Genomic DNA, 25832 nt, shown 5'->3' with positions numbered 1-25832 from the left:
GAGTATACTGGGAGTAGCGAAGCACATGCAGAGACTTCTCCTGGCGAGGAAGACGTTGCTCAAGGCAACACGGACGTCAGTCCAGAAGCTGTTCCTGGTCCACAAGTGGAACCAGCAGCTACCACTGAAACAGCCAAGATCGATCAGGATGTAGCTTTGACTGAGAGTATAGAGTACGTACAGACTTCTCCAGAGGAGAGAGAAGTTGCTCAAGGTAGTACTGAGTTCAGCACAGAAGCTCTACCAGATTGGCAAGTGGAACCTTCAGGAACCACAACTGAGACAGTCAAGATTGACCAGGATGTAGCTCCTACTGACAGTCCAAGCGTATCCGATATAGTTTTACCTGAATCACCAGCAGCAGAAGTAGTATCGGAGTGTACATTTGAAACAGGTCACAGATCAGCTTCCCCTCACTCCAAATCAGACTCTGGAGATGAGTGGGTCATAGTGTCTCTATCGGAGACCGAGGATACGCCTCTATCACCCGAGTCATTACCTGACTGCCGGCCCATTTCACCTGCAACGTTGGTGTTAAAGGCAGATGTTAGAACGTCATCACCTGAATCTGTGTTATTCGAGAAACAAGTTGAGAAGGATAGACCGCTATCCACTGAGTCTGTTGAATACAGAACCATGTCTCTGGAATCAACGATGTCAATGGATAAGGTTAGATCATCTTCACCTGAATCAATGCACGAGATCAGTGACAATAGGTCGCTTTCTCCAGACTCACCCATCTCTCAGTATACAAGATCAGGTGTGTCAGGTATGGATTCATGGAATATGGAGTATGCCACAATAGAACACAGGTCATCATCACCTGAATCCATGACCTCTGGCTCTGAGTATGAGCTAATGGTCATATCATCATCAGCATTAGAGAGTCGGCCATCCTCACCTGATTCCCTAGAATCAGTCAGCAGGAATAGACGGCTATCGCCTGACTCACCAGTGCCAGACTTTATGAGGATATTATCTCAGTACTTCATGGAACCCCGGGCCCTTAGTGATAGAACGTCTTCACCTGAGTCTGTGTCCTCAGACACTCTATTCATAGCTTTACCTGTAGATTCTTGGGCCGATGTCCGCCGAAGGCAATCGTCTCCTGAATCAGGTGCATCGGATGAAGAGTTAAGTTTAGTTATTACAGGTACAGAAACAATGACATTTAAAGCAGGCACGTTGAGTCATGTGACATCTGTATTAACGTCTGAGCGTGTCCCAATGTCGCCAGAGGAAAATACCTTGGGTGTTACTCTGTTGTCAGTCCCAGCTGCTCAATTTGAAATAGAGCAGGGACAAATGAGCACGACAGATCAAGGCTTACCAAGGGTCAGTGGGCTAGTAGCAGAGATGGTTACTACATCTACGGAACAGGCCCGGACAAAGCATGGTTCAGAGCATGCTGGAACCATCCCAACTCCCCAAGCCACTATGGGTTTGGAAAATGTCCAAAAGGTCCAGAAAGATGGCCCAGTTAAGCCACAACCAGTGAAGGTCCAGGACAGAAGTGAGGAAGAAGTAGAGGTCCTGCGCCTCGGTGCTGATTCAATAAAGACCCAGAAAGCCCCGCAGAGGGTAAGAGAGAGCATGATAAAGCTGACTTTGCACGTGCTATGGAATGATGGAATAACTCCCAATTCTAATGGAGGATGACAATAACACCGTGTGGTCAAAATGGATGTCTGGATTCACCAATGGGTTTCTGCAAAATGGAGTGTGTCTAAGGAATGTTTGTACGATCACAATGCACTTGGATGGTGGGTGATGTAACTAACCAATTCTGACTCATTCGAGCTCTTAGTAACAGTTTGTCTGCAAGCATATTGCTATTACTGTAACTTTGTTGGGCACTGTGATGTTGACCTTTATAATTGCTTGGTTTGTTCTCCAATGTTCTTGCAGTGATTTAAATGTGACATGGTGTTGTGGGAGAAAATGACTAATGAGACCTTAGTCAACCTAGTTCTCTCATGTTAGTGTGTTGCAGTTTGTTGATGGGATGTTATTGGAGCATGCCAACTGACTTGCTGTAACAACATTTGAAGAATACTTGTTCAAGTGATGTCAACATTTACTTCCAGGCTCCGTCTCAAACAGCCAAGGAAATACAGTTGAAGACCAGTTATGGGAAAATGCAAAGCAAATTAGAGTCTACCTTGGTAACGGAAAGTACTTTACATGAGCAAAAGGCAGTATTAGACTTGAGTCAAGAAACAAGCATATCAGGTCTGGTATCACCTAAGCAGACAAAGAGAGCCACAGGCTACGGACCTCTGATATCAACCCCATTGCAGATCAGTGAACAATACCCTTTCACTACCCATAGAGCAGTGACACCTAAACTAAAAGTACTTGACTCTGCCACTCAGGAATTCTCAGACTGGAGTGAATTTACACGAGAGGAATTCGAGGAGACTCATTCGGGTGAGTTATTTTCGCCGATGTCGAGCCAATTCCTGGTGCCACCAGATTACGAGGCCGTGTTTTCCGGACGCCACCCTCTGAGAGTCTCCGAGTGTAGCCAGTTGTCCCCCACTGATATGAGTCCAGTTTCTCCTGTCTTCAGCGACCCTCTGTCAGATAAGGGTCAGGTCACAACCACCACCCTGATGGGTCCTGAGTTCGCTTCCAAGTCTGCTACACCTGGATCTGCAGAAGCCTTTGAATTCTCGCCAGACTTTAAGCGAGTGATCGGCGAATTTGAGAAAACACTCTCTTCATTTGGGCCAGTTGTCCAATCAGATTCCGCCCAAGAAAATTCGGACCTGGAGTTCTTTGACTGCAAAGATGATTTCTCAGACTTCTCAGAGGCAGAGGATCTGGAGCCAGAGGATCCTGAGGTCCTCTACCACATCGAGGAGCCTCCATCCCCAACCCCCTTCGGAAGCACTCTGGAAACGGGCTTCCTCAAAGGAAGCCGTGTATGCAGTGCACAGTTCCTACGGGTGGATGACCAAAATCGCTTCTCTTTGGGTAGTGAAAGTCTTGGGGTCTATGGCATTTATGACGGACCAGAAAGTGAAAGTGAAACTGTACCCACGTGTGAGGAGCTACCCTCCAGGTCGCAGGCAGGGTACGATGACGATGAGTATTCTCTGGAACGGGTAAGAGGTCAAGCATGACGATTGCACCCTGCCCTGGCTTGTGTCCCAGCTTTTCAGGCTGATTGCCGTGTTACCACAGTCCAGAGAGGACATCAACTGACTCAAACACAGAGACTAATACAAGAAGCTTACGAGTGGTGTGTTTGCATGTGTGCATACTTACCAAACAAAACACACTGAGTCAAAACCACTTCAAAGTGGGGTTACTGACCAAGACAATGGAATAATCATGTGACAAAAGCCTGATCAATAATGAAAATCCTTAATTATGAGAATGCTTTTTTGCTGTGTTTGCAAATTCTTCTTATATTTTCAGCTAGGTTATCTGATGCAATGAAGAGTACATACAAATACATTCTATAACATTTTTGTGAAATAATTACCTTCCCTGTCACTGTCAATACTTCATATTCCACTTCAACATTCCATACAGAAGTACTTGTTTGCAGCTTTGACCACCATTTCTTTGGATTGTCATATCTTGCATGGCTGGTTTTGTTGAAAATTGTTGTACAACTGGGCCTTCTTTTCATCTTCCATCTCCACCATTTTATAGAACCTCTCTCATACTGTATGTTTTTTCTTTACATTTCTATCAGGTCTACAATAGCCTACTTTTGAATGCCTTTTCGGCATCCCTATGAGAGAAAAGAAGGAACACTTGCCTGTTGTTCTGTGCCTGCAGTAACAGTGCCTGAAGTAACTATACAAAATGTGTAACCATGTTATAATGATCTACGGTGGCCACAATGGCTGTGTGCTGTCTCTCAGGAGATAAATGAGGAGCTAGGGTTGCTGTCATCGGATAGCTCAGAGGAGGAAGTGTTGACCACCAGGGTGGTCCGACGCAGAGTTATCATCCAGGTATACGGCATTGAAGAGCATGTGGAGAAGTGGGCCCTGCCCTAGTGTGCTGTGTTGTGGTGTTGGGGTTAGATGGGAGTTGAGTTTTAGCTTGTGGGTAGTTTTGTTGCTGTGCTGCACTTCACCTCGAACGTTGGGTCATTTTTCTATTTCATTCTGCACCCTCATTTGCCATATCATTTTGTTGATTAAATCTTCATGGTCTTAGATAATGATTGAAAACGGTTTATTTCCTTTTTGAGTGGGGTTTACAATGTTTAAACCGGTTATTCTGTGTACTTGCTGTGCTTGTATGTGTTCGGGATCAGTCGTATGACTGTGTGCCTGTTCTCTCTCTAGGCGGACGATCTGCCAGACATCCCTCCGCAAACAGTGACAGAGGAACAGTACATGGATGAGCATGGAAACATGGTAGTCAAGAAGGTAAAGGGACATTTTGCATCTGCGTTCACTGTATAACAGACACTTAACTCTAGAACATTTACATTTACATTTAAGTCATTTAGCAGACGCTCTTATCCAGAGCGACTTACAAATTGGTGCATTCACCTTATGACATCCAGTGGAACAGCCACTTTACAATAGTGCCCCGATTTACAGTAGATCTCAACTACATACTGTAACTGCTATGTATCCATGTTTGTCAATTGTAAAGTAATCCAGTCTCCTCAGGCAAATACTGTACGTGTGTTTTATATTATATGACCTAGTCATGCAGCTCAGTGCTCTACCAGGGGTAACTTTCCTCTCTTTCTGGTCTCTTTCCCCCAGATCACGCGGAAGGTGATCCGTAAGTACTTCTCTCCAGACGGCGTGGAGAGAGAGGAGGTGACGGTGGAGGGATCTCACCAGGAGATGGTCAGTGTGGAGGAAGGAGACGTCTTCTCCAAGGTAGTGAAGAGAACAGTGGTCCGGAGTGAGGGAGATCAGACTGAGGTCAGTCTGTCTTGTATGTGTGTCTGTCTGCTGTCTTTGTGTCTGTAGACTTTGTTTTGGGGTCAATATTCCAGTATTTCTGAAAACGATCGTGTATTACAGGGTTTACGTATACTGTGGATATTATGATGTCACAAGGGTGTCTGGCCTTCACGTGGAACTGACATCGTTTGACCTACTTTGTAGATATGAAAAAAAACAGAATCATAATATCAGTTAAACATTTACAATATCCAGTCCATGCTTCAAAACCATCTTCATAAGAGGTTTTCAAAAGTCCATGACGTACGGTAATTCATTGTCGGCAAAATAGATGGATGCCGTTCAATGCGTGATTCATGTAATTCCCCAATAAGTGTATTGGTAGTCCAAAAAATATTGCTATCAGGTTGTAAATCACAGCTGGCCTGGTACATTATTTGCTGCCTCCACCCATTCGGGATGCACTGTTTCAGTTTCTGTAGCTAAGCTAAGGCTGGGAATGTCGGTACAATCAAACTAGCGAGGGCAATGATCACGAGTCAGTCATAACGTGGCTAACAGGCTAACGCGCACGTGTCAAACGCGGCTGAAAAGGACACACAAGCGAGAATAAATGAGTCAATAGTTGAGTCATCTACTTTATGAAACTACAGCTTGATGCGAGCGCATTCAACTTCAATTGCGCTGCTTTCACGTGTCCCCAGAGAGAAATGTACAGACACGTGCCACAGTCCTAGCTAGGCGACTAAAATGTTGCAGTCTGGCTTCGATTTTTAAAGCTTGACAATGAATAACCATAAAAACAAAACCTGCAACAAAACACCATGCAAAGGAGAAACATGTAGGCCTATTACAGCAACATGGCTGCCAGATAGAACACACCTCCCATAACTCCCTGTTCTAGGTCACTTGGCCAATTAAGCAGATGGGTGAATGCCATCCTATTCAGCTATTGCTGTATATATACTATTCTATCCCACGTGTCCTACAGATATACTAAAATATTCTATCCACATACTGTCCATAATGTCTACACATCCCATCACACACAAGCATTTCGCTATATCCGCAATAACATCTGCTATATATGTGTATGCGACCAATAAAATGTGATTTGATTTGGTTAAATTGGCAGCACCTGGGAAATACTGTACTGGGAATTTGCCATACAGAATAAAGTACATTTGACTCATTTGGTGCTTAGAGTAAAGTCTTATTGCTCTGACAGAGCCTTTTGATTTGAATATATTTTTATATTTTTTCATTAAAAGCCTTATTTTACCTTTGACCTGCTTCCTGAGCCCTACACTCGAGTGCTATCTAGAACCTTTCAAAAAAAATTGGCTGTCCGCATAGGAGAACCCTTGGAAGAACCCTTTTTGGTTCCAGGTAGAATCCTTTAGAGTTTCATGTAGAACCCTTGGTTTTACATGGAACCCAAAAAGGTTCTACCTGGAACTAAGAAGGGTTATACCTGGAACCAAGAAGGGTTCTTCTATGGGGACAGCTGAAGAACCCTTTTGGAAGATTTTTTTCTAAGAGTGTATGTGCTGAGATCCCTTGCCTATTCATTGTCCGTGTATAGTTCGGGCTACACCACAATATATAATGTGTCCATAATGACTGTATATCCTTACAGTGTATACTGTATAATCAAGTTTTGTAATCTACTGTATCAGTGACCTTTGAACCCTGTGTTTGACCTCTCCAGTTGACCTTCTCGGAGCCCTTGGCCCTGGGGGCCACCACGGCCTCAGACTTCGAGTCCGAGCAGGTGCAGGGCCGAAAGGTCAGCAAGGTGGTCAAGACGACGGTGGTGAGGGGCGAGAGGATGGAGAAGCAGACGGGTGACTCAACGCTGGCCGCAGACCTCCCCTCGGCCAAGGAGGACTTTGAGAAGGTCAGTCGTCAGGGAGGGAGAGCTGTGACAATGCCAGGAGTGTCTTTTCTACCTCAGTGGCTCGAGCAGAGCAGGTTGATATTAGCAATACTGTGCCTGGAATATAAAGCTGAATGCTTCTTGACTGTAACATGTTTTTGAGAAGCATGTCTGTTTTTAATATGTCTGTTCAAAAAACCTTATTGAGTGCCAGTTTGAAGATCAACTCTAGGACCAGAGACACTGGGTTTTGGTGTTTGAAATGTCCTTTTCCTTGTTCTGTCACTTTCAGGCGTTGAGTTATGCTGGAGGCTTTGGAAAAATCCAACTTCCTCATTTAGTAGAGAAAGAGGTTGTGAAGGACGACGGTTCTGTGGTCAAAAGGTTTGAGAGCAGAATGGGAGTTCATTCATTTACGTGTCCATCTTTGTTTGGACATTCCTGTTGGTTTCCTGAGTGATTTATCTGAAAGCATGGTGTGAATACAGCCTGGTCCCAGGTCTGGTTGTGCTATATGACCAACACCTATGATTGTTGTTATGTCAAACATGCCATGGCATTGGCTATGCAGCATTAACATTACAGGGAGCAGGTTAGTGAATACCTCCCCTCTATATCTTAACCATAACTCTTAAACACACCTTTAGATGCTTACATTTTGACATGGTGATTTGAAAGGTAAGTTAACAGATGAATTTAGCTTTTTTTACAACCAGATCTCTATTTTTGATGTAAACGGCGTGTTATAGATGGGTCCAGACACTCATTGTGCGGTTTCATTTGTTTGTGTGAAATTTAACCCAAACCAGGGATTAATTTCTTCATACTCGTTGTGCAGTACGGGGCTCCTCTGAAAAAGCATGAACAAATGCTCCTAAAAACACCAAAATACTTTATCCGCAATGTTATATTCCATTTTGTTGCGACTCGAGCGATACCTCTCTGTCCATTGTACAGTTAACTGCCAAAATAAAGGAAACACTTGAGTAAATGACAGATACAAGGTATATTGAAAGCAGGTGCTTCCACACAGGAAGTTCCAGACACTTGTAGAATCTATGCCAAGGCGCATTGAAGCTGTTCTGGCGGCTTGTGGCGGCCCAATGCCCTATTAAGAAACTTTATGTTGGTGTTTCCTTTACTTTGGCAGTTACCTCTAGCAGCAGGCTACACGGAGAAATTAACAGCTGGATAGGGGAAATGGCTCAAGTCGTACAAAATTGAATATAATGTTGCGGATGAAGTTCATAATGACATAGTTTCATGTGTACAACGTGTAAAGACCTGCATCCCGAAATTGGGAGCGTTTTTGTTTCTGAAAGGACGTGTTTGGGTGTTTTTGGAGAATTTGTTCACGTTTTTTCAGAGCCCCCGTACCTCACAACGAGGATGAGGAAATGAATCACCGGGCAGGGTAAGTTTCTGAAAAAACAAGGAAAATCGCAAAAAAAAGTGTCCGGACCCTTCTATAACATGCCATTTCCATCAAACATTTAGATATGTTTGGTAAAACAAAGGTTACTTCTCCTTTAATCATAGGGCCTTTAGTCATGGGGCTTGTGTGACGCTTTCAGATTACTCATAGGTGTTCCTGATGTTAGAGCGTGGTCTAACATGCATGATGTGTTTTAGATGTTAATTCTAAAAATTAAATTAAGCCTGTCAATGAAGCGCTATCAAACACTTTGACAGGTTGTTTGAAAAGAATTGGCTCACCAAGCCTAATAACCTCGAAACTCCCTCCCTCCCTCTCCCATTCCACCTCCAGAACCCAGATGCGTAAGTCTCGCACCCAGAAGAGGACTGTGGTGAAGGACGCCCAGGGTAAGCATGTGCACCTGGAGCGGCTGGACGACACCCCAGAGACCCTGCAACCCGATGCCCTTCAGCAACACCTGCACCTGCTGCTCCAACGCTATTGTGCCAAGGAGGAGGAGGAAGGAGAGGAAGAGGAGGAGGAGAGAAAGAAGAAGTGATGGGCAGATTTGATTTACTGGCTGTGTTGGTCTTCCCTTTTGGCCCTGCCCCCCATGCTACATAAGCCCCCTATCCACAAAAAGCCTATGAAGTCTTGTAAGCTCACCCCTGATCGTTACCTTCCACACAGACACCTCCCGCTAAAGACACTGGATTGCGTTTTTGTTTTGCTTGTTGTTTTTCCATTTTGTGGCAAATAATGGAACACTTTTTGTTTTTGTTATTTGTGCTTTCACTTTTTTTTCTTTCTTTTTTTCTTTGGACTTTTCCTGTTTTATTTGCGCATTTTGTGACCAAAGATAGTTCCCCCTTTCTCGTCGGGTTACTTAGAATAATATTTGGTCGTTATCCTTTTTTTGGGGGGGGGTTTCTTCTAGTTTTTGGCTGCTGTGGTACAATAAACAACAACACAAACAAAATGCAACAAAAGGAAAACAAAAACGGAAAACGAATAAAGAGGGGGCACCTCTGACATTCGCCTCATGCACAGGCATCTTCCTAAAGGAACGATTGTAAACATTTGTAAATAAAGGAGAAGAAACATGCTCGGACCGGGAGAAAACGAAACGAACAGTAATTCAAAAGCATTTATTACATTTTCCCCACGGTACATGCTGTACACGTACTTGCACCAATTAAAATCGCTCTTCTGTTCTGAGGTGAAGGGTCATAACAAAGTTGACCCTTTTCGCCCCACTAGGAGTCACTTGTCACAAAGAGTTTTGGAAAGATACTGTAAAAAGGGAGGAAATTCCATACTCTTTCATCAAGGACAAATATGTGATCTGAACCAACATTTTACTGAAGCAAATCACCCTCATATAACCCTGCACTACAGTTCTGTAGTGCTGCGCGATTAAACGAAATGTTGGTTATTTTTTGTTTTTTAAACAACTATTTGACTGTCGGTTCAATTATTTGAATTCCATTTAGTTTGGGTTTTGTCTGAGCTGTGTGCACATTGCGCTGTCATTTCTCTTGCAATAAATCATATGCCTGAACTGTGCGATGTAGTAGGGAGTTGTAGTTTCCAACAGGCCAATGTTCTATATAGTTTAGCAACGAAAACGTGATAATTAACTACAATGACCATAATCCATTGCACGGCTACTTGCCCGTTCTTCCGCGATCAACAGGGGATTCACAGAGAGCAGTTTCTCTACCTGAAAATACCTGTTGTAAGTGATTAATACAGTAGTTGGTATTCTGCAGTCATTAAAGTATGCCTTATTTACTTTGAAGAACTACTAAAATAGTGATTCTGTCAGACACAGAGAGAGAGAGAGATGATGACTTGGAATGAAATAATAAAGTCATCAAATAAAACAAATGTAATATACACAACAAGTGAAATAGTTTCTTAAAGCGGCAATCAGCAGTAGAAACAATAACAAAGTGTGTCCTCCCCGACCCTGTTTTGGTAAGAAGCTGAGGGATGGGGCTGGAAAAATGAAACCTCTCTCAAAGGCATAGACAGAATGATGGATTCAATAACTGACCATCCATGATATAAACATTTTTTAACCATGTTTTGAGGCTATATAGCGTTTGTTTAAATGTACATTGTTTACAATGTAAAACAAACGTATATTTTGGGTTCTGATAAGGTATGACAGTTGAACTAAGCTCATGAGGCAGTTATATTCTTCAAGAATCAATGGGTACATATCATTCATTTATAAGTCCAAAAATGAACGTAGGAACTGCTGATTGCCCCTTTAAAGTAAAGTAACCTGAGTAACTGATGGTTGATAAGTGATCAGCTGTAAAGGGCAGTCGCTACCGTCATGGGACATTTTAAAATTGTTTTATTCTGTGTTGTTACAGCATTCAAACCACCTAATGCATAGTGCATTTAATGTTTAAACATTTGAATTGATAATCGAACCGAAACGACCTCAAAATGCAATAATCGCTCAGCACTACAGTTCTGTTTACAAAGTTAGCTCAAGCTGGTTACGTGTGTGATGTGTCGTTTTTTTGGACAGGCCCTTTGAGCTCACACTTTCAGCCCCCACTCCCATGTACTGTAATTGTGTATATTGTCCTTCACACTATATCTCCCTGTCTATCCCTCTCTGTTTCTGGCTTTCTTATGTGTGCTGTGTATTCACACTTCCTTTCTGAGCAGTGCATCAGACTGCTGCCACCTCTGTGCGTGTGAATGCATGCGAGTGTGCGTTAGCTCATAGAATCCTCACTGACATTGCGACCTGTCATTTGCGATCCGGAATGTTCTCGTTTCTTGTCTTTCATGTATGAGCACTTATCCGAAATTACTGCACCTATGGGTCAGAACACTAGGTACGTCCCCCCCCCCAAGCTTCAATCGTGTTTGACATCTCACCCCCTGTTCATTTTACCCCAGTGGTACATTACTCATATGAATGTCTTTGATTAAGCCTGTTAAGATTGTACACGTGAGGATGGGGACAGAGAGTAACGCCACAGAGACAGTGTGGTGTAGTTTTGTTTTATTTGCTGTTGATTTGATTTCTTCTGTCGGTATCAAATGGTATCAAATAAATGGTGATAATCTCAAAAGATTGGCACATCTTGTTTTTGACAGAATCTTATTGGTCTGATCTGCTTCCTGTTTACCTGTGATGGTACCGTGGAGATGGAATATCCTTTATGTAAAAAACAACAACATTGGCTTTAATTTTGATCAGTAGATAACCCCAATAGATATGCTCGGAATATTGCTAGAGCCTTTTCACATGCTTTATTTTCCTTATTTAATCTTGTCTGAGGGCAGCTATATGATTGGTTGGAAGGCCTGGGGTAAGAGCTTGTGACAGGCAAGCGTCAAGTAAGAAAAGTTAGGGAGGTAAGTCGGCGGATGGATAGATAGATGGACGAACGTTAAACGCGGGTTGCGACACTCAAGGTCCCTGGTTTGAATCCCCATGCCTTGTTTTCTAACCTTACATTCAAACGTTTCTAACCTTCATTTCGAAACTAACTTTCTTATTTTACTTTCTAATGTTAACTTCACATTTCTTGCCTAATGTATTTTGACTGGTTAGATTGAGGGTTGGTGCCTTGGCGGCAGAGGATGTAAAAGCCTAAACTTACTGCCCTCAGAAAAAGATCCACTGTAAAATAACACCCATTGCAATATCATTATGAATTTGGCCCCCACAGACTGATCAGTTTGCTGGAGATTACATCTTTGTGTATTTTCATTTCATTTTCATGATTTATATATTTATTTATTGACTTCCATCCGTGCTCTTCCTCTCCTCAACTGTGCGGAGCCGTGAGAGTGTTTTATGTGTGTGTTGGTGTGAGTGCGATTTGAAGATGTGAGTTGAGATAAAACAAGGGAATTGCAATTTCAACTCTTTGACCGATAAGTTGCCGTTGTACACAAGGCTTCACTTAAATTCTGAAATGCTCTGGAAACCATGACTGAGACGAACACAGAAACCTAAACAGAACCGACATGGATGTACTGTAATCCTGGGCTGGCTGAAATCATTGTTGGTGTCGTTTGCAGTACAAACTATATCTATGTAACAATATTACGGTTCCTCACTTTGTCAATTTACTTTGTGTGAGGAAAAAGTGAGAAATAAATTAAACAAAAGAAATCTGTCAAACGTACATTTGATTAGATGAATCCGCATCTTGTTTCCATGGTGATACTATTATACATATATATAAATATCTATGAGGGCATGTATTAGTTATGAAATGAATAAACAGGAAGAAAAAAAACAGAATTGCTAACATGGCATAGCAGCTAGTCTGTACGTGGCAGAAAATAAAATTGTACGTGTGTCAAATGTGTATGGAGTGGTTGTCATGCTTCCTAACCAAGCTATAAAGGATTACATTAGAGATTAAGAATTGAAATTTCAACATTTTACAGTAATTCATTTTGCCTTCAAAATCGAGAGATAACGCATCACAAACAGGCACGGAAATAAGAAATTTGGAAGAAATCAAACATTTTATTAGTTATTTCTTAAACATCAGTCCTTTCCCCTCATGGCAACAATATACCCAGTGTCCCATGTTGCAGTTCAACTTAACAAGTAATTCCCTTACACATCCATTGGCAAAACAAACAAACCTAAATACACCCATTTAATAAATCTCTACCAACTGGGAAAAACTTGAGAACAGTCTCACTTCTCCTCAGTATAAAACATGAATGTGTGTTGCTACTTGTCAAATAGAGTAATTAACACACAGGGACACATCAGTGGTAAAAGGGGTAAGTAAAAGCCTCTTTATTTTCTTCCATGGGGGGGGGGGGGGGGGGGTCAATAGTTCCACCGATATGCGAGGACTGGAAGAAATGATCAACAATAATCCAAGATGGGACAACCTATCAATTCAACAATATAAAATGAAGAGAAAAAATAACCAATAAAATTCACATAATTATTATCATCATTATGAAAATATCATTATTTGACTTTAAAACAGGTGTTCCATGTCATACAATGGCCTTGAGTAATATACGTGGATATTATATCTACAGTATAGTTTACATTCCATCATTGAGACTTCACAGTTCTCACGTAATGATGTACAGCCAAACATAGGTACCATTTTTCCCTTAACATAAATTGTCAATTGAAATTCCCAGTAATCATATTTAATATTGAGCCAATTGAGAACGAGTCAACTTGAATTGTCAACAGATTGTAAACTAAGCTAATGTTTAAACAGTTTAATACGCCAGAGTTTAAGCGAAGCTATAGCGATTCACTCAATCACGAGTCTATACATCACCACAAAAAGCAAGCTCATGTCGTTCACTTAGGGTCTAATAGATTTTTATAGCCATTTCTGCACAAAAACGGACATTTAAATAAGGGTTGACAAACTGCGATATGTTGGTCTCTGTCCTTTAAGGCTAAACTGATATCACTTTTGTCATTGGGACCGATGTGCAATACTGAGATTATATGAATGCACTCATGATTTTGTCAGTTCACCGCATATCCCCGACCCTGATAATATTGGAAAACCAAGCCTTATAGAGCGCCCACTGTAATTACTGGGACAGTGAAGCATTTTTCTCTTCTTTTGGCTCTATACTCCAAAAGTTTGGATTTGAAATCGAACAGTGACCTTCAAGTGCAGACTGTCATCTTTAATTTGAAGTTATTTTCATCCATATCGGCTGAAGCGTTTATAGATTACAGCACTTTTTGTACATAGTCCCCCCATTTTAGGGGACCAAAAGTATTGGGACAAATTCACTTAAATGTGTATTAAAGTAGTAAAAAGTATTTGGTCCCAGCTTGTGACACTACAAATTTGTTGGATGCATTTGCTGTTTGTTTTGGTTGTGTTTCAGATAATTTTATTTTTAACAGAAATTAAATCGTAAATAATGTATTGTGTCATTTTGGAATATGTTTCTAAACACTTCTGCATTCATGTGGAGACTACTATGATTACGAATAATCCCGTATGAATCGCTAATAATTATGAGTAAGGACGTTAGACACACAATATCATACCCCCCCCCCCCCAAAAAAATACTAACCTCCCCTGTTATTGTAATGGTGAGAGATTAGCATGTGTTGGTGCATTTAACTTTCTCACTCATCATTATTCACGATTATCCGTATAAAAGTGACTCAAATGACACAATACATGATTTACTATTCATTTCTATTGGGCACAAAATAATCTGAAACACAACCAAAACAAACAGAAAATGCATCCAACAAATGTGTAGAGTCACAAACTTGATGTAGTCATTGCGTGCTATGAATGTGAGACCACATACTTTTTACTACATTAATACCCATTTAAGTGAATTCGTCTCAATACTTTTGGTCCCCTAAAATGGGGGGACTATGTACAAAAAGTGCTGTAATTTCTAAACGGTTCACCTGATATGGATGAAAATAACTTCAAATTAAAGCTGTCAGAGTCTGCACTATAAACTTCAGCCATGATTTCAAAAGAAGAAAAAATGCTTCACTGTCCTAATAATTACGGACGACACTGTATTACTGTATATTATTTAAGATTGAAAATCTCTCAGATATATCTCATAAACCCACAAATTTGCAATCTTCACATATCGTCAACAACTCTGGCATGTACTGTATACATTTCCCTATGGCATTCAAACTGAAAACATGTTTAAAATTAGTAAATTATTGTATTAAAATAAAAAATATATATGTTTCAGTCATAAATGTCCTGTGATGACTGAGAAGAATGGAACAATGCGATAAAACACCAACATTTTCTCTATAAAATGATATCGTCAAGATCGTTGTTTCCTTTTGATATTTTACAAGAAGAATCTTCAGTCCAGCAGCGACGATATGTAAACAACACTCAGAGGGCGGAGTTGTAGCGTTGGGATGGGATTGGGCGAGGATGTCACACACTTAGTAGGCAGATTCCGTAGGTCAGCTGACAGCTGTAGGCTAGGGGGGTCCTCAACTGCGACAGAAAGACGTGGAATTGATGTATTTTACACTTGCTAATTAGTAACTTGTGTTGTAAAAATGTGTTTGAGGCCAGCCAAGGTAGAGAAAGACCAAAGCAGAACCAAAGCAGACTACAGTCACCTACCTTTACTATCTAGGGATGATCAGGGCTAAACCAGAACAAAGGCAGACCAAACTACACACATTAGCAGGCTAGCAGCTACATAGTGCAGGCGGAGCGGATCAAGTTAGATATACAGGACAGGGACCAGGTAGGGATAGCAGGGCCAAAGCAGAACCAATCTAGCTACATAGCTCCAGAATGACTGGATAAAGCAGGCCAGGCCAGCACAGGGCTATAATCCCACCTCTAGTCAACTTATTTGGCGGGCACAGTGGGCGAGCCGGAGCGGTGGAAGTGGATGTTCTGCCACTTGGCGTCACGGCGGTGCCAGATGCGGGTCTCCTCCGACTGCATGGTGCGCGGCATGCCGCTGGCGTCCATGTACTGGGTGAGGCGGATGTAAGCGATGCACGCCGCATCGTCGCCGATCAGGTGCACGTGGGGGTTGAGCAGGATGGTGTGGACGGGCCCTTGCTTGCCCCTGGACAGAGCTGGATGACAGAGGCGGATTGGAGGGAAATGGATCAAATCAGTACACAGTCATGGTAATTAATGCTTCTACAGTCATTGGTGCATAATGAATGCAGGGGCTCTACCGTTCTCAAAGTAGAATCTGTGGAAGTCGGTTCCCTCGACTAGGTTTCCCAAAGCCTCTGGCTCAAAGGATGTAAGCCCGGGATCACAGATCTTCCTGTGAGACAGAAGTGGAACACAAACAATTACGTTTTCAAATGGTGCAGTGTTGGCATATGGATAAATATCTAGATTGTAGGGCCTCTGTATAGGATCGCTGTTGTAGATCCCTGTAGATAAAAACCCAAGATCACTAACGTGTAGGCTTCAAAGTCTCCATTGTTGATGGCCTCAATCAGCTGCTCAGTCACTTTGATGATCTCCTGCTTACGAGCTGAGAGGGGGAGCAAGAGAGAAAAAAATACATTTCCACAGGTTGCCACAAACCTAACAGTGAACTGTCCCACAACCATAGGCGATTCGAGTAACACACCTCTGATGTGTTAAGTAATCAAGGGAGTAAATGAATCCCTTTAGAGCAGTTTGAGGGATTTACATTAACCAAAAAGATGCACCATTGAGAGCATCCTGTCGGGCTGTATGATGACCGCTGGTACGGCAACTTCTCCGCCCACAACCGTAAGGCTCTCCAGAGGGTAGTGAGGTCTGCACAACGCATCACCGGGGGCAAACTACCTGCCCTCCAGGTCACCTACAGCACCCGATGTCACAGGAAGGCCAAAAAGATCATCAAGGACAACAACCACCCGAGCCATGGCCTATTCACCCTACTATCATCCAGAAGGCGAGGTCAGTACAGGTGCATCAAAGCTGGGACCGAGAGTCTGAAAAACAGCTTCTATCTCAAGGCCACCAGACTGTTAAATAGCCATCACTAGCTGGTCTCCACCCAGTACCCTGCCCTGAACTTAGTCACTGTCACTAGCCGGCAACCACCTGGTTACTCAACCCTGCACCTTAAAGGCTGCTTCCATATGTACATACTGTAGACATGGAATCACTGGTCACTTTAATAATGTTTACATACTATTTTACTCATTTAATATGTAAACTCAGCAAAAAAAGAAACGTCCTCTCACTGTCAACTGCGTTTATTTGTATAAATATTTGGATGAACATAAAATTCAACAACTGAGACATAAACTGAACAAGTTCCACAGACATGTGACTAACAGAAATTGAATAATGTGTCCCTGAACAAAGGGGGGAGATCAACATCACAAGTAACAGTCGGTATCTGGTGTGGCCACCAGCTGCATTAAGTACTGCAGTGCATCTCCTCCTCGTGGACTGCAACAGATTTGCCAGTTCTTGCTGTGAGATGTTTACCCCACTCTTCCTCCAATGCACCTGCAAGTTCCCGGACATTTCTGGGGGGAATAGGATGACGCAGATGCTAAGCTACAGGAACGTATTGCTAGCACAGACTGGAATGTGTTCCGTGATTCTTCCGATGGCATTGAGGAGTACACCACATCAGTCACTGGCTTCATCAATAAGTGCATCGTTGACGTCGTCCCCACAGTGACTGGGTTTCCCTGTGGATAATTCTCCAAAGGTATGTCTATACATTAGGCCAACAAGAGGCATGATGAGTTTTCTAGATATTAGTTTGGGGTATGTACGTACTTACCCCAACCAGAAGCCATGGGTTACAGGCAGAATCCGCACTGAGCTAAAGGGTAGAGCTGCTGCTTTTAAGGAGCGGAACTCTAAACCAGACGCTTATAAGAAATCATGCTATGGCCTCCGACGAACCATCAAACAGGCAAAGCGTCAATACAGGACTAAGATTGAATCGTACTACACCGGCTCCGACGCTCGTCGGATGTGGCAGGGCTTGCAAACAATTACGGACTACAAAGGGAAGCACAGCCGCGAGCTGACCAGTGACACGAGCCTACCAGACGAGCTAAACTACGATGCTCGCTTTGAGGCAAGCAACACTGAAGTATGCGCTCTCCGTAGCCGATGTGAGTAAGACCTTTAAACCGGTCAACATTCACAACAGTTTCTACCCCCAAGCCATTAGACTCCTGAACAGCTAATCAAATGGCTACACTGACTATTTTCATTGTCGTCGCCCCCACCCACATTTGTACGCTGCTGCTACTCTCTGTTTATTATCTATGCATAGTCACTTTACCTCTACCTACATGTACATATTACCTCGACTAACCGGTGCCCCCGCACACTGACTCTGTACCGGTATCTCCTGTATATAGTCTCACTACTGTTATTTTATTGTTGCCCCTTATTTATTTTTTACTTCAGTTTATTTTAGTAAATACTTTAACACTTATTTTTCTTAAAACTGCATTGTTGGTTAAGGCCTTGTAAGTAAATATTTCACTGTAAGGTTGTATTTGGCGCATGTGACAAATACAATTTTATTTCACCACACCCACAATAACATCTGCTAAATACAGTGTATGTGACCAATACAAGTTGAAGTAGTGGTGACAATATGACCCACAACACAGGCAATAGGTTCAGGGGCCAAGGTTCACCACTTACACACACACACACACACAGGGGAGAGTGTGTGTGTCTCAACAACATTTCCACAGATAACATGATTTCATTACCTCGTAAGTTAAGTAGGCAAGGTAACAGGTAATGGATGTAAGAAAAACAAAGCAGAGGTTTTGTGGTTTAGAAAATCTGTTATTTGAGGTAGATGTCAAATGGAATGGTAGTGAATTGACTGTTACTCTTCTTTTTTAGTGTAACGTGCACTTAAACGTAGAGAATTAAAGTCCCAGGAATGAGAAAAAGATCAACGCTGTTTCTTTAACGCTTTACCCTCGACACTTTTGTCCCCTCTGACACTTCCAATCGGCGTGACTGACAGAACACAAAGGATGCAAATTATTAACAGTTCCCCTCGGGTGCTGTGTACTTCTCAGAACGTTGTTCACCAATGTGAGGAAGACTCCAGTGGAAAAACAACAACACTCCAGTTGGGTCTTACATTAGCCGTCAGTGATTGGCCACTAGTCTGGCAGTTAGTCTGATACAGCCCCGTCCAACACGTACAAACCTGACAGACCTTGCCCTCTAGCAGTCTGTTTGCTGAGAAATTAAACTCCTCCACAAGTGGAAAGCTTAAAGGGAAATTCCACCCCAAAACGATCTTTTGGTATTTGTTTCATTAGTCCGTTGTTGGTACAGTCGCAAAATGTTTTGCATGTCAGCAATCACGTTTTCAAGATATATAACTTTCAAAATACAGAAATACAGCCGGTATGTCCCCATGACAACACTCAATAGCACACGGAGTGAAAACAAAGCTGTTTTTGCCTGTCAGTTATTTTCTAATCAGAAATAGATCAATGGCTCTCTCAGAAACTAAGAAATGGGACTCGGCAAACAAAATGGAATTTTGCTTTGTTGACAAAATATCTTCTTTCAGGAAACATTAGTATTCTTTAATATGTCGCTTGCCATGCGGGACTGTATATTGAGGTGCACACACATCAATGATGGATAAAGCAGCAATAAGATGAGAAACTGATCCACGGTTTTGACAGGAGAGAAACCGAGCGTGGAGCTTTTTCCTCCGTCTAGAGGCTCTGTGCTTTACCGGCTGCCTCTGTCTCAGCCTGATGAGAGTGAAAAGGTTCCTCATTTGAGGAAACGGGACACGGTCTACAGCTGGAGAAGCGAGAGTGTGAATAGCCCAGATCACGCTGATTCTAGGGAAGTTCGAAGGGAAGTAATTATTTTCGACTCAAAATGCAATCCACTTATCAAATGCGCTGTCAATGTAGAGACTAATGGTCAATGAAACCATTCCTTTCCTGGAAGTCTTCAGTGCTGTCTGTGCAAAGAAAAAACCTCTATCAAAACTAGTCCTTAAAGTGTACTCCCACTCCTTTAGACTGTTCACTGTCAACCCCGGCGCTGACGACTCTCTACGTACGCATCAACACTGCAGTAATACTTAGACAGTGATGATGATCTGGCAACCCCTGGTTAGACTGACTACTGCAATGGCAGACCATGACCTCCAGGGGGCAGCACAGTACACACATTCTGGATGCCTGTATGGGAGACAAGCGCTGCTTTGCGCCACTGAGTGCAACAACGGGCCAACCTACACAACGTGCAACCTCAGTAAGGGTTACTTTTTAGGACCCTTCTTTCACAGGGCTCCATGACAAACAGTAACGGAGTGTGTGCCTTTGTTTAGTCTTTGATATCTCGTGCCATGTACAACGAGGGAATTATTTGCATGTATTTTCACTCACCACGTGCACCAAATGATCCTAAAAGTCATATCCTAAACAAATGTGGACTTCAAATGAGGCATATCGGATAGTGGTCAACAGGATATGGCGGGACGTTCAGGGAAAGTGGGGCACAGAGGGTAGTAGGTTTTGGGGGGAAATTGTTTAAGTTTGTGCCCTCTCCCTCACTCCGGGCAAACTTACACTGCATGTCGATGGGGCCCGGGCTAGGCAGGGGCCCAAGGGGGTGCTGAGGCTGAGGCCCCTGAGTGTGGGTGTGGTAGGGCCCACAGTGGGCGGCAGGGTGGACGGAGAATAAGACCACAAAGAAGGAGGTGAAGAGGAGGAGCAGGTAGCAGGCGACCAGGGCCCTGAGAACATAGTGGCACAATTCCTCCCTACTGGGCCAAACACTGGGAGAATACCAGCAGGAGGAAGAGGAGGAAGAGGAGGAGGAGTGGTACGAGCCTGAGTGCTCCCGCCAGAAGCAAGGGGAACTTGGGGAGGAGGGACGGGAGACTTGGGCAAGGGTGTCAGGGTGACAAGGGTTATTGGTATGAGTGGTGGGTGGATGGATGGATGGTGAGGGATCGAAAACAAAAATGTGAAATGGAGAAAAGAAATGAAAGGTTGAGTGAATGAAGGATGTGTGACATTGCCTTGTTCTCAGTGGGAGCTCTGAAAACACAATACTGAGGAGGAAAGGCATGAAAAATGTTAATTAAAAGAAACAGATGAAAAATGTATGCTGGGATGGTTGTAAGGCCTCTTTCTGGCAAGTGTTGATGTTACATGGTGAGTGACACTTGGGCACTGCTAGGTTCCTGTGTGTTGGGTTGGTGCTTCAGAATGTGTTGTGGCCAGAAACATGGTTCTGTTTATTCGGAACATTAGAAAATACAGGGCGAGACTGTGCAAAAAACCCACATCCTACAGTCTTCCAACTCCTACACACGCACGACGTGATGGAACGACTACGTCAAACTGGGAAATGCAATGCCTTCATCTTTCAAACAAAGAAAAACAAAGGGAATATGAAAATGACGAGCAACACAGACACGGTTGGTGGCGCAAACAACAATGAGACGTGTCACACTGCATAAAGCCAGAACCCATCAGTAATCATCCGTCATGGAATGCAAACGTTGACAGAAAGTAACTCTCAAATGCAATGAAACATAATTTTCTCTCCACACAAACTGCCACAGCTAGGGGACCTAGGAACGACTGTTCAAAGCAGGGAGCTCATGAGATTTCCTTATTAAAATTCAAAGCAGGTAGCTCATGGGATTGACTAATGAAATTGCATCCCCGTCTCAGACCCTTTTGAAGGCGGAGTGTAGAATGAGGAGATGAATTATTGTGATTGGGGTCATCGTCACGCTCCCCAGATGTCACGATGTCATACAAAGAAATCCCCGATCACACTTGTAGGCCATGTCATAGCGACTTTAGCTAGCTAAGCTCGTGCGCAAAAACGCGTAAAACGGGTCTAGCGGTGGTCTCGCGCCGAACTGCGCACGCGGAGGCCGTCAAATCAAAAGGCACTCCTTGTGAAAGCGTGTCGGTTTGTCACTTTCACGAGGTTGGAGTAACGACATGTTCGACTACTTAAGACATTGGCTCCAATCTAGGTCGTGCCTTCAGATTTCGAGAAAATGAACAACGATGGAAGAATATTTCACTTCTCTCACTGACTTCTCTAACCCCAAACCCCAGCCTGGTCTGCTTCGCAAGCGTTCCCGGTAGTCTCGCAATGTTGCGCCTCTGGGTTTCGGAAAAAAAAGCAAAACCATCCATTTGAAGAGGGAGGTGAACAAATGCTACTAATGACACTCTGTAATGGTGCACACACACACTGTTCTGGCTCAGTGGACCAGCAGGGCAGCAGCGAAATGGGAAATCATGCAAGGCCAGCAGCAGAGCCTGATTCAGCTCCCTAAACGACTGTACACACTTCCCCCATGGCTTCTCTTTGTAGACTCAGCCTGCTCTCGTTGTGTTAGTTCCCACTACCCACTGTAGACACAGTTCCAAATTACTAATGAGTCACTAACTAGCTCAGCAGAGTGGGTGTAAAACGCACCACTGACAATCAAAGTTGGGCCACAATTCACCCATTGTTCATCCAATACCATTGGTCTTGGCAAGTAGCCTAGCGGTTAAGAGCATTGGGCCAGTAACCGAAAGGTAGCTGGTTCGAATCCCAGAACCGACGAGGTGAAACATCTGTCGATGTGCCCTTGAGCAAGGCACTTAACCCTAATTGCTCCATTAAATTGCTCTGGATAAGAGCGTCTGCTAAATGACTCAAATGTTAAACAAATAACGTGAAAATGGAACTTTCATTTTAAAAAAAAAGCACGGTTAGACAGATGACATCATTCACAGAACTGACAGTGTAAGTAAAGGGTTGCAGCTAAAATGTATTGACATTATAGCGTTACAAGTTTGGAGGATGGCAGTGCATGATCAGATGATAGACAGATAGACTGCTGCGCCACTCGGGGGAGGCCCCCTAAGGCACTGCATCTCAGTGCTTGAGGCGTCACTACAGACCCGGGTTTGATCCCAGGCTGTGTCACAACCGGCTGTGATCTGGAGTTCCATAAGGCGGCGCACACTTGGCAAAGCGTTGTCCGGGATAGGGAAGGGTTTGCCCGGAGGGCCTTTACTTGGCTCATTGTGCTCTAGCGACTCCTTGTGGTGGGCCAGGCGCCTGCAGGCTGACTTCGGTCGTCAGTTGAACAGTGTTTCCTCCTCCTCCGACACATTAGTGCGGCTGGCTTCCGGGTTAAGCGGGCGGGTGTTAAGAAGCGCGTTTTGGCAGGTCATGTTTCGGAGGACGCATGGCTCGACCTTCGACTCTCCCGAGCTCGTTGCGGGAGTTGCAGTGATGAGATTGCAATTGGATATTATGAAAAGGGGGTAAAATAAATAAATAAATAATGGGACAGATGAAGTGGATTAATTGAGCATATTAAATGAAAAAGCAGGATGGATGCCTGGATAAACACATGCTTACCTGATGAATTCATACAAACAAAATTATACAAAGAAAAACAGGCATTTTAATAGCATACATATTGATGCAAAATCAGTAGGACAAAAATACATGCCAACACGTCAGTGCTGTGAGAATAACACAATCCCTTTTCACTTAGACCGAGCAGAGTCAACACAGAGCTACTTGCCTAATACAGGTGTGTGCTCCTACCTTTCACGTCCTCATCCTCCATGGTGGTGTTTGCACTCTCACTGGACTCCTGTTGGACAAGAACAAACAGCTGAGAACAATGGACACCTGTCGGCTGTTGAAACTGCATAAAGCGTGAGCACAAGAGAAGTGATGCATTGTCAGATGAGTAAAATAGTTTGGGCAAAGGAACTGATTATCTTCGGAACCGCTGAGAGAACAGATTCGGATAACTTAACGTACTCTTCGGGGCTATAGTCACGCAAACAAAAATATCATCGTTGACATTGGGTCGGCATATAGGTCGACGTCTCACTTTGGTCACACACAGGTACAAGCTTGTAGAGTCTAGTTCTTTACTATGTAATTTTAACAGGAAGCCACTAGCAGTACTACTCCCAACACTCAGATAGTGAAAAACCGGATGAACATCTTCACACACAAAACGTTACAACAAATCTAAAGGAGACATAGCCTGGATCCACATTCGTCAAAGCGGATCGCATTCTAGCTCGTCGGGGCGTGGACTCTACAAGGTGTCGAATGCGTTTCACAGGGATGCCGGCCCACGTTGACTCCAATGCTTCCTACAGTTGTGTCAAGTCGGCTGGATGTCCTTTGGGTGGCGGGACCATTCTTGAGACACACGGGAAACTGTTGAGTGTGAAAAACCCAGCAGCGTTGCAGTTCTTGACACAAACCTTTTGCACCTGGCACCTACTGCCGTACCCCGTTCAAAGGCACTTACATGTTTTGTCTTGGCCCATTCACCCTCTGAACGGCACACCATGTCTCAATTGTCTCAAGGCTTAAAAATCCTTCTTACGGTGTTCTTAAATGTTTTATATACTCCGTGTATAAATACAGCATGCACATTTGTTGAACATAAGATAAAACATATTGACAAAGTCCTAAGTCCGGTGTCCGTGTGAAGCGCAGACGAAACAAACAGTTAGGACATACACCAAGGCACCATGCATGCAACGTTATACAAGGCTTTGTAAGAAACACCAACTAAAACCAACTAGCTTATCACTCTGCTAACCAGAGCACAACAGCAAACACGTTTGGCACTACTGTTCCATTTACTCACTACTTTGTTTCCCTCAGTTGGGTTGTGGATGACAGTGGTTTGAGGCTCCTGATTCACAGAGAGGAGGAGGAAGAGGGTGAAGAAGGGGTTAAATAGACAGGAAATTGGTGTGGTAAATAGTTAATAGAGAAAAAGACCAAAGGAACCTCGGAGAAGGCACGTTCGGGGGTCAAATCAAGGACAAATGACGCACTACTGAGGCTATAGCTAAGGGCTTTAATGCAGTATGGCCCAACTTTTTCCCATGGAAACGAGAGATCTTTGAGTAGTCAACTTGGTGCAATTTAAAGGCATCAGAAGACAAGGCTATGATATTCATATTTAAAAACAGACACACAACAACCAAGACAGGATGGAAGGTGTACAGCAGTAGGAAGCATGCTAGTCACCAGGCCCTTCCTGGATATAAACTACAGGAAGGTATTTTACGTGTGTACAGTCAAAGCAAGGCGTGCAGTTGACCCTTAGAGGTGACTCCAGGCAGTGTGTGTGTGTGTGTGTGTGTGTGTGTGTGTGTGTGTGTGTGTGTGTGTGTGTGTGTGTGTGTGTGTGTGTGTGTGTGTGTGTGTGTGTGTGTGTGTGTGTGTGTGTGTGTGTGTGTGTGATGAGTGAACATGCCACATTTCTCACATCTAGAAATACATAACCGCATCACTTTAGAAGTAGTGTAATAGCCATTGTTAAAAAGCCATGAGGTTATTACCATGTTATTATATACGTAATAGGACGGAAAAACAAAGCTAATATTTTGTATGTATTAACAAATGGTGACATTATACTAGGGATGCATCTACGGTTCTGCCTGGGGCTGGTTAAATCGGCCTCTTGGCTGACCTGACATGTCTACCGCGTAGATAAAACTGCGGTAAGTCTGAGTCGATTCCCTCTGGGCAGTGCCGACAGGTAGGCTGTCATAAGGCATGCCATGACACGGTCACGTTGAAGCTCATGTGTGGTGACAGGGTGACACGGACGGCACTAGCGGAGTAATCTTAGGACGCGTTTCACTGCTAGTGTGTGAGGTCTATTTTAGGAAGCCCACATGCGTGTTTCAACCAGCATGTCTCATTGGTTTCCTTGGTAACTTGGGGGAAAGCTTAAGTGGAGTGAAAGTAAAAACATGAACCCTGGGATGTACAGCTGTTCACACACACACAGAAGCATGCAATGGCGAACCATTCCAAGCAAAAAGGGCACATGCCAACTGCAATGTCTACTGGTCCACAGTAAAAGTAAATGCATGTGTATGATAAGAAAAATGTGTTAGCCTATAAAGAAAACAAAAATGCAATATTAAAAAGAGGCATCACTGGGGAACAAAAGAAAGACAGACGTTGTTAGAGTGGGGTGAGCAGCCCAAGCATGGAGGATGAGACAGACAGGCAGGCAGACGTGCAGAAAGACAGAGAGTGTACCAGAGTGGGGGGCTCTTTGGGGCTGGTGACTACATTGGTCTTGTTGTTGATCTACAAGGTAAGTGGACAGAGAC

The 25832-nt window shown here is 43.4% G+C and overlaps 2 protein-coding genes across 20 annotated transcripts in view; one reads left to right on the top strand and one right to left on the bottom strand.

Annotated features, from left to right (window-relative positions):
* Positions 1–12543, top strand: part of LOC139561098 (ankyrin-2-like) — a 256021-nt gene extending 243478 nt beyond the window's left edge. For 3 of the 5 annotated variants that reach the window (XM_071377945.1, XM_071377946.1, XM_071377948.1), the window contains 5 exons: positions 4314–4397; positions 4746–4910; positions 6604–6792; positions 7064–7155; positions 8540–12543. In XM_071377945.1, coding sequence (XP_071234046.1) covers positions 4314–4397; positions 4746–4910; positions 6604–6792; positions 7064–7155; positions 8540–8747 — 738 coding nt within the window. In that variant the 3' untranslated portion in view covers positions 8748–12543. Of the gene's footprint in view, positions 1–2087; positions 3111–3881; positions 3975–4313; positions 4398–4745; positions 4911–6603; positions 6793–7063; positions 7156–8539 lie in introns of all 5 variants that reach the window. The other 2 variants (XM_071377949.1, XM_071377947.1) reach the window with 2 other exon arrangements.
* Positions 12544–13021: 478 nt separating this feature from the next.
* The window catches only part of LOC139561100 (calcium/calmodulin-dependent protein kinase type II delta chain), a 117868-nt gene continuing 105057 nt past the window's right edge, over positions 13022–25832 (bottom strand). For 5 of the 15 annotated variants that reach the window (XM_071377951.1, XM_071377954.1, XM_071377950.1 and 2 more), the window contains 7 exons: positions 25759–25809; positions 24344–24391; positions 23272–23320; positions 16120–16195; positions 15885–15979; positions 15533–15779; positions 13022–15177 (listed from right to left, as the gene is read on the bottom strand). In XM_071377951.1, coding sequence (XP_071234052.1) covers positions 15544–15779; positions 15885–15979; positions 16120–16195; positions 23272–23320; positions 24344–24391; positions 25759–25809 — 555 coding nt within the window. In that variant the 3' untranslated portion in view covers positions 13022–15177; positions 15533–15543. The remainder of the gene's footprint in view (positions 15178–15532; positions 15780–15884; positions 15980–16119; positions 16196–23271; positions 23321–24343; positions 24392–25758; positions 25810–25832) is intronic. The other 10 variants (XM_071377958.1, XM_071377960.1, XM_071377957.1 and 7 more) reach the window with 3 other exon arrangements.

Source organism: Salvelinus alpinus, chromosome 31, assembly GCF_045679555.1.
Source record: "Salvelinus alpinus chromosome 31, SLU_Salpinus.1, whole genome shotgun sequence".
NCBI classification, from domain to species: Eukaryota; Metazoa; Chordata; class Actinopteri; order Salmoniformes; family Salmonidae; genus Salvelinus; species Salvelinus alpinus.
The sequence above is the reverse complement of the archived record's forward strand: the minus strand, read 5'-3'. Positions and strand labels throughout refer to the sequence as shown.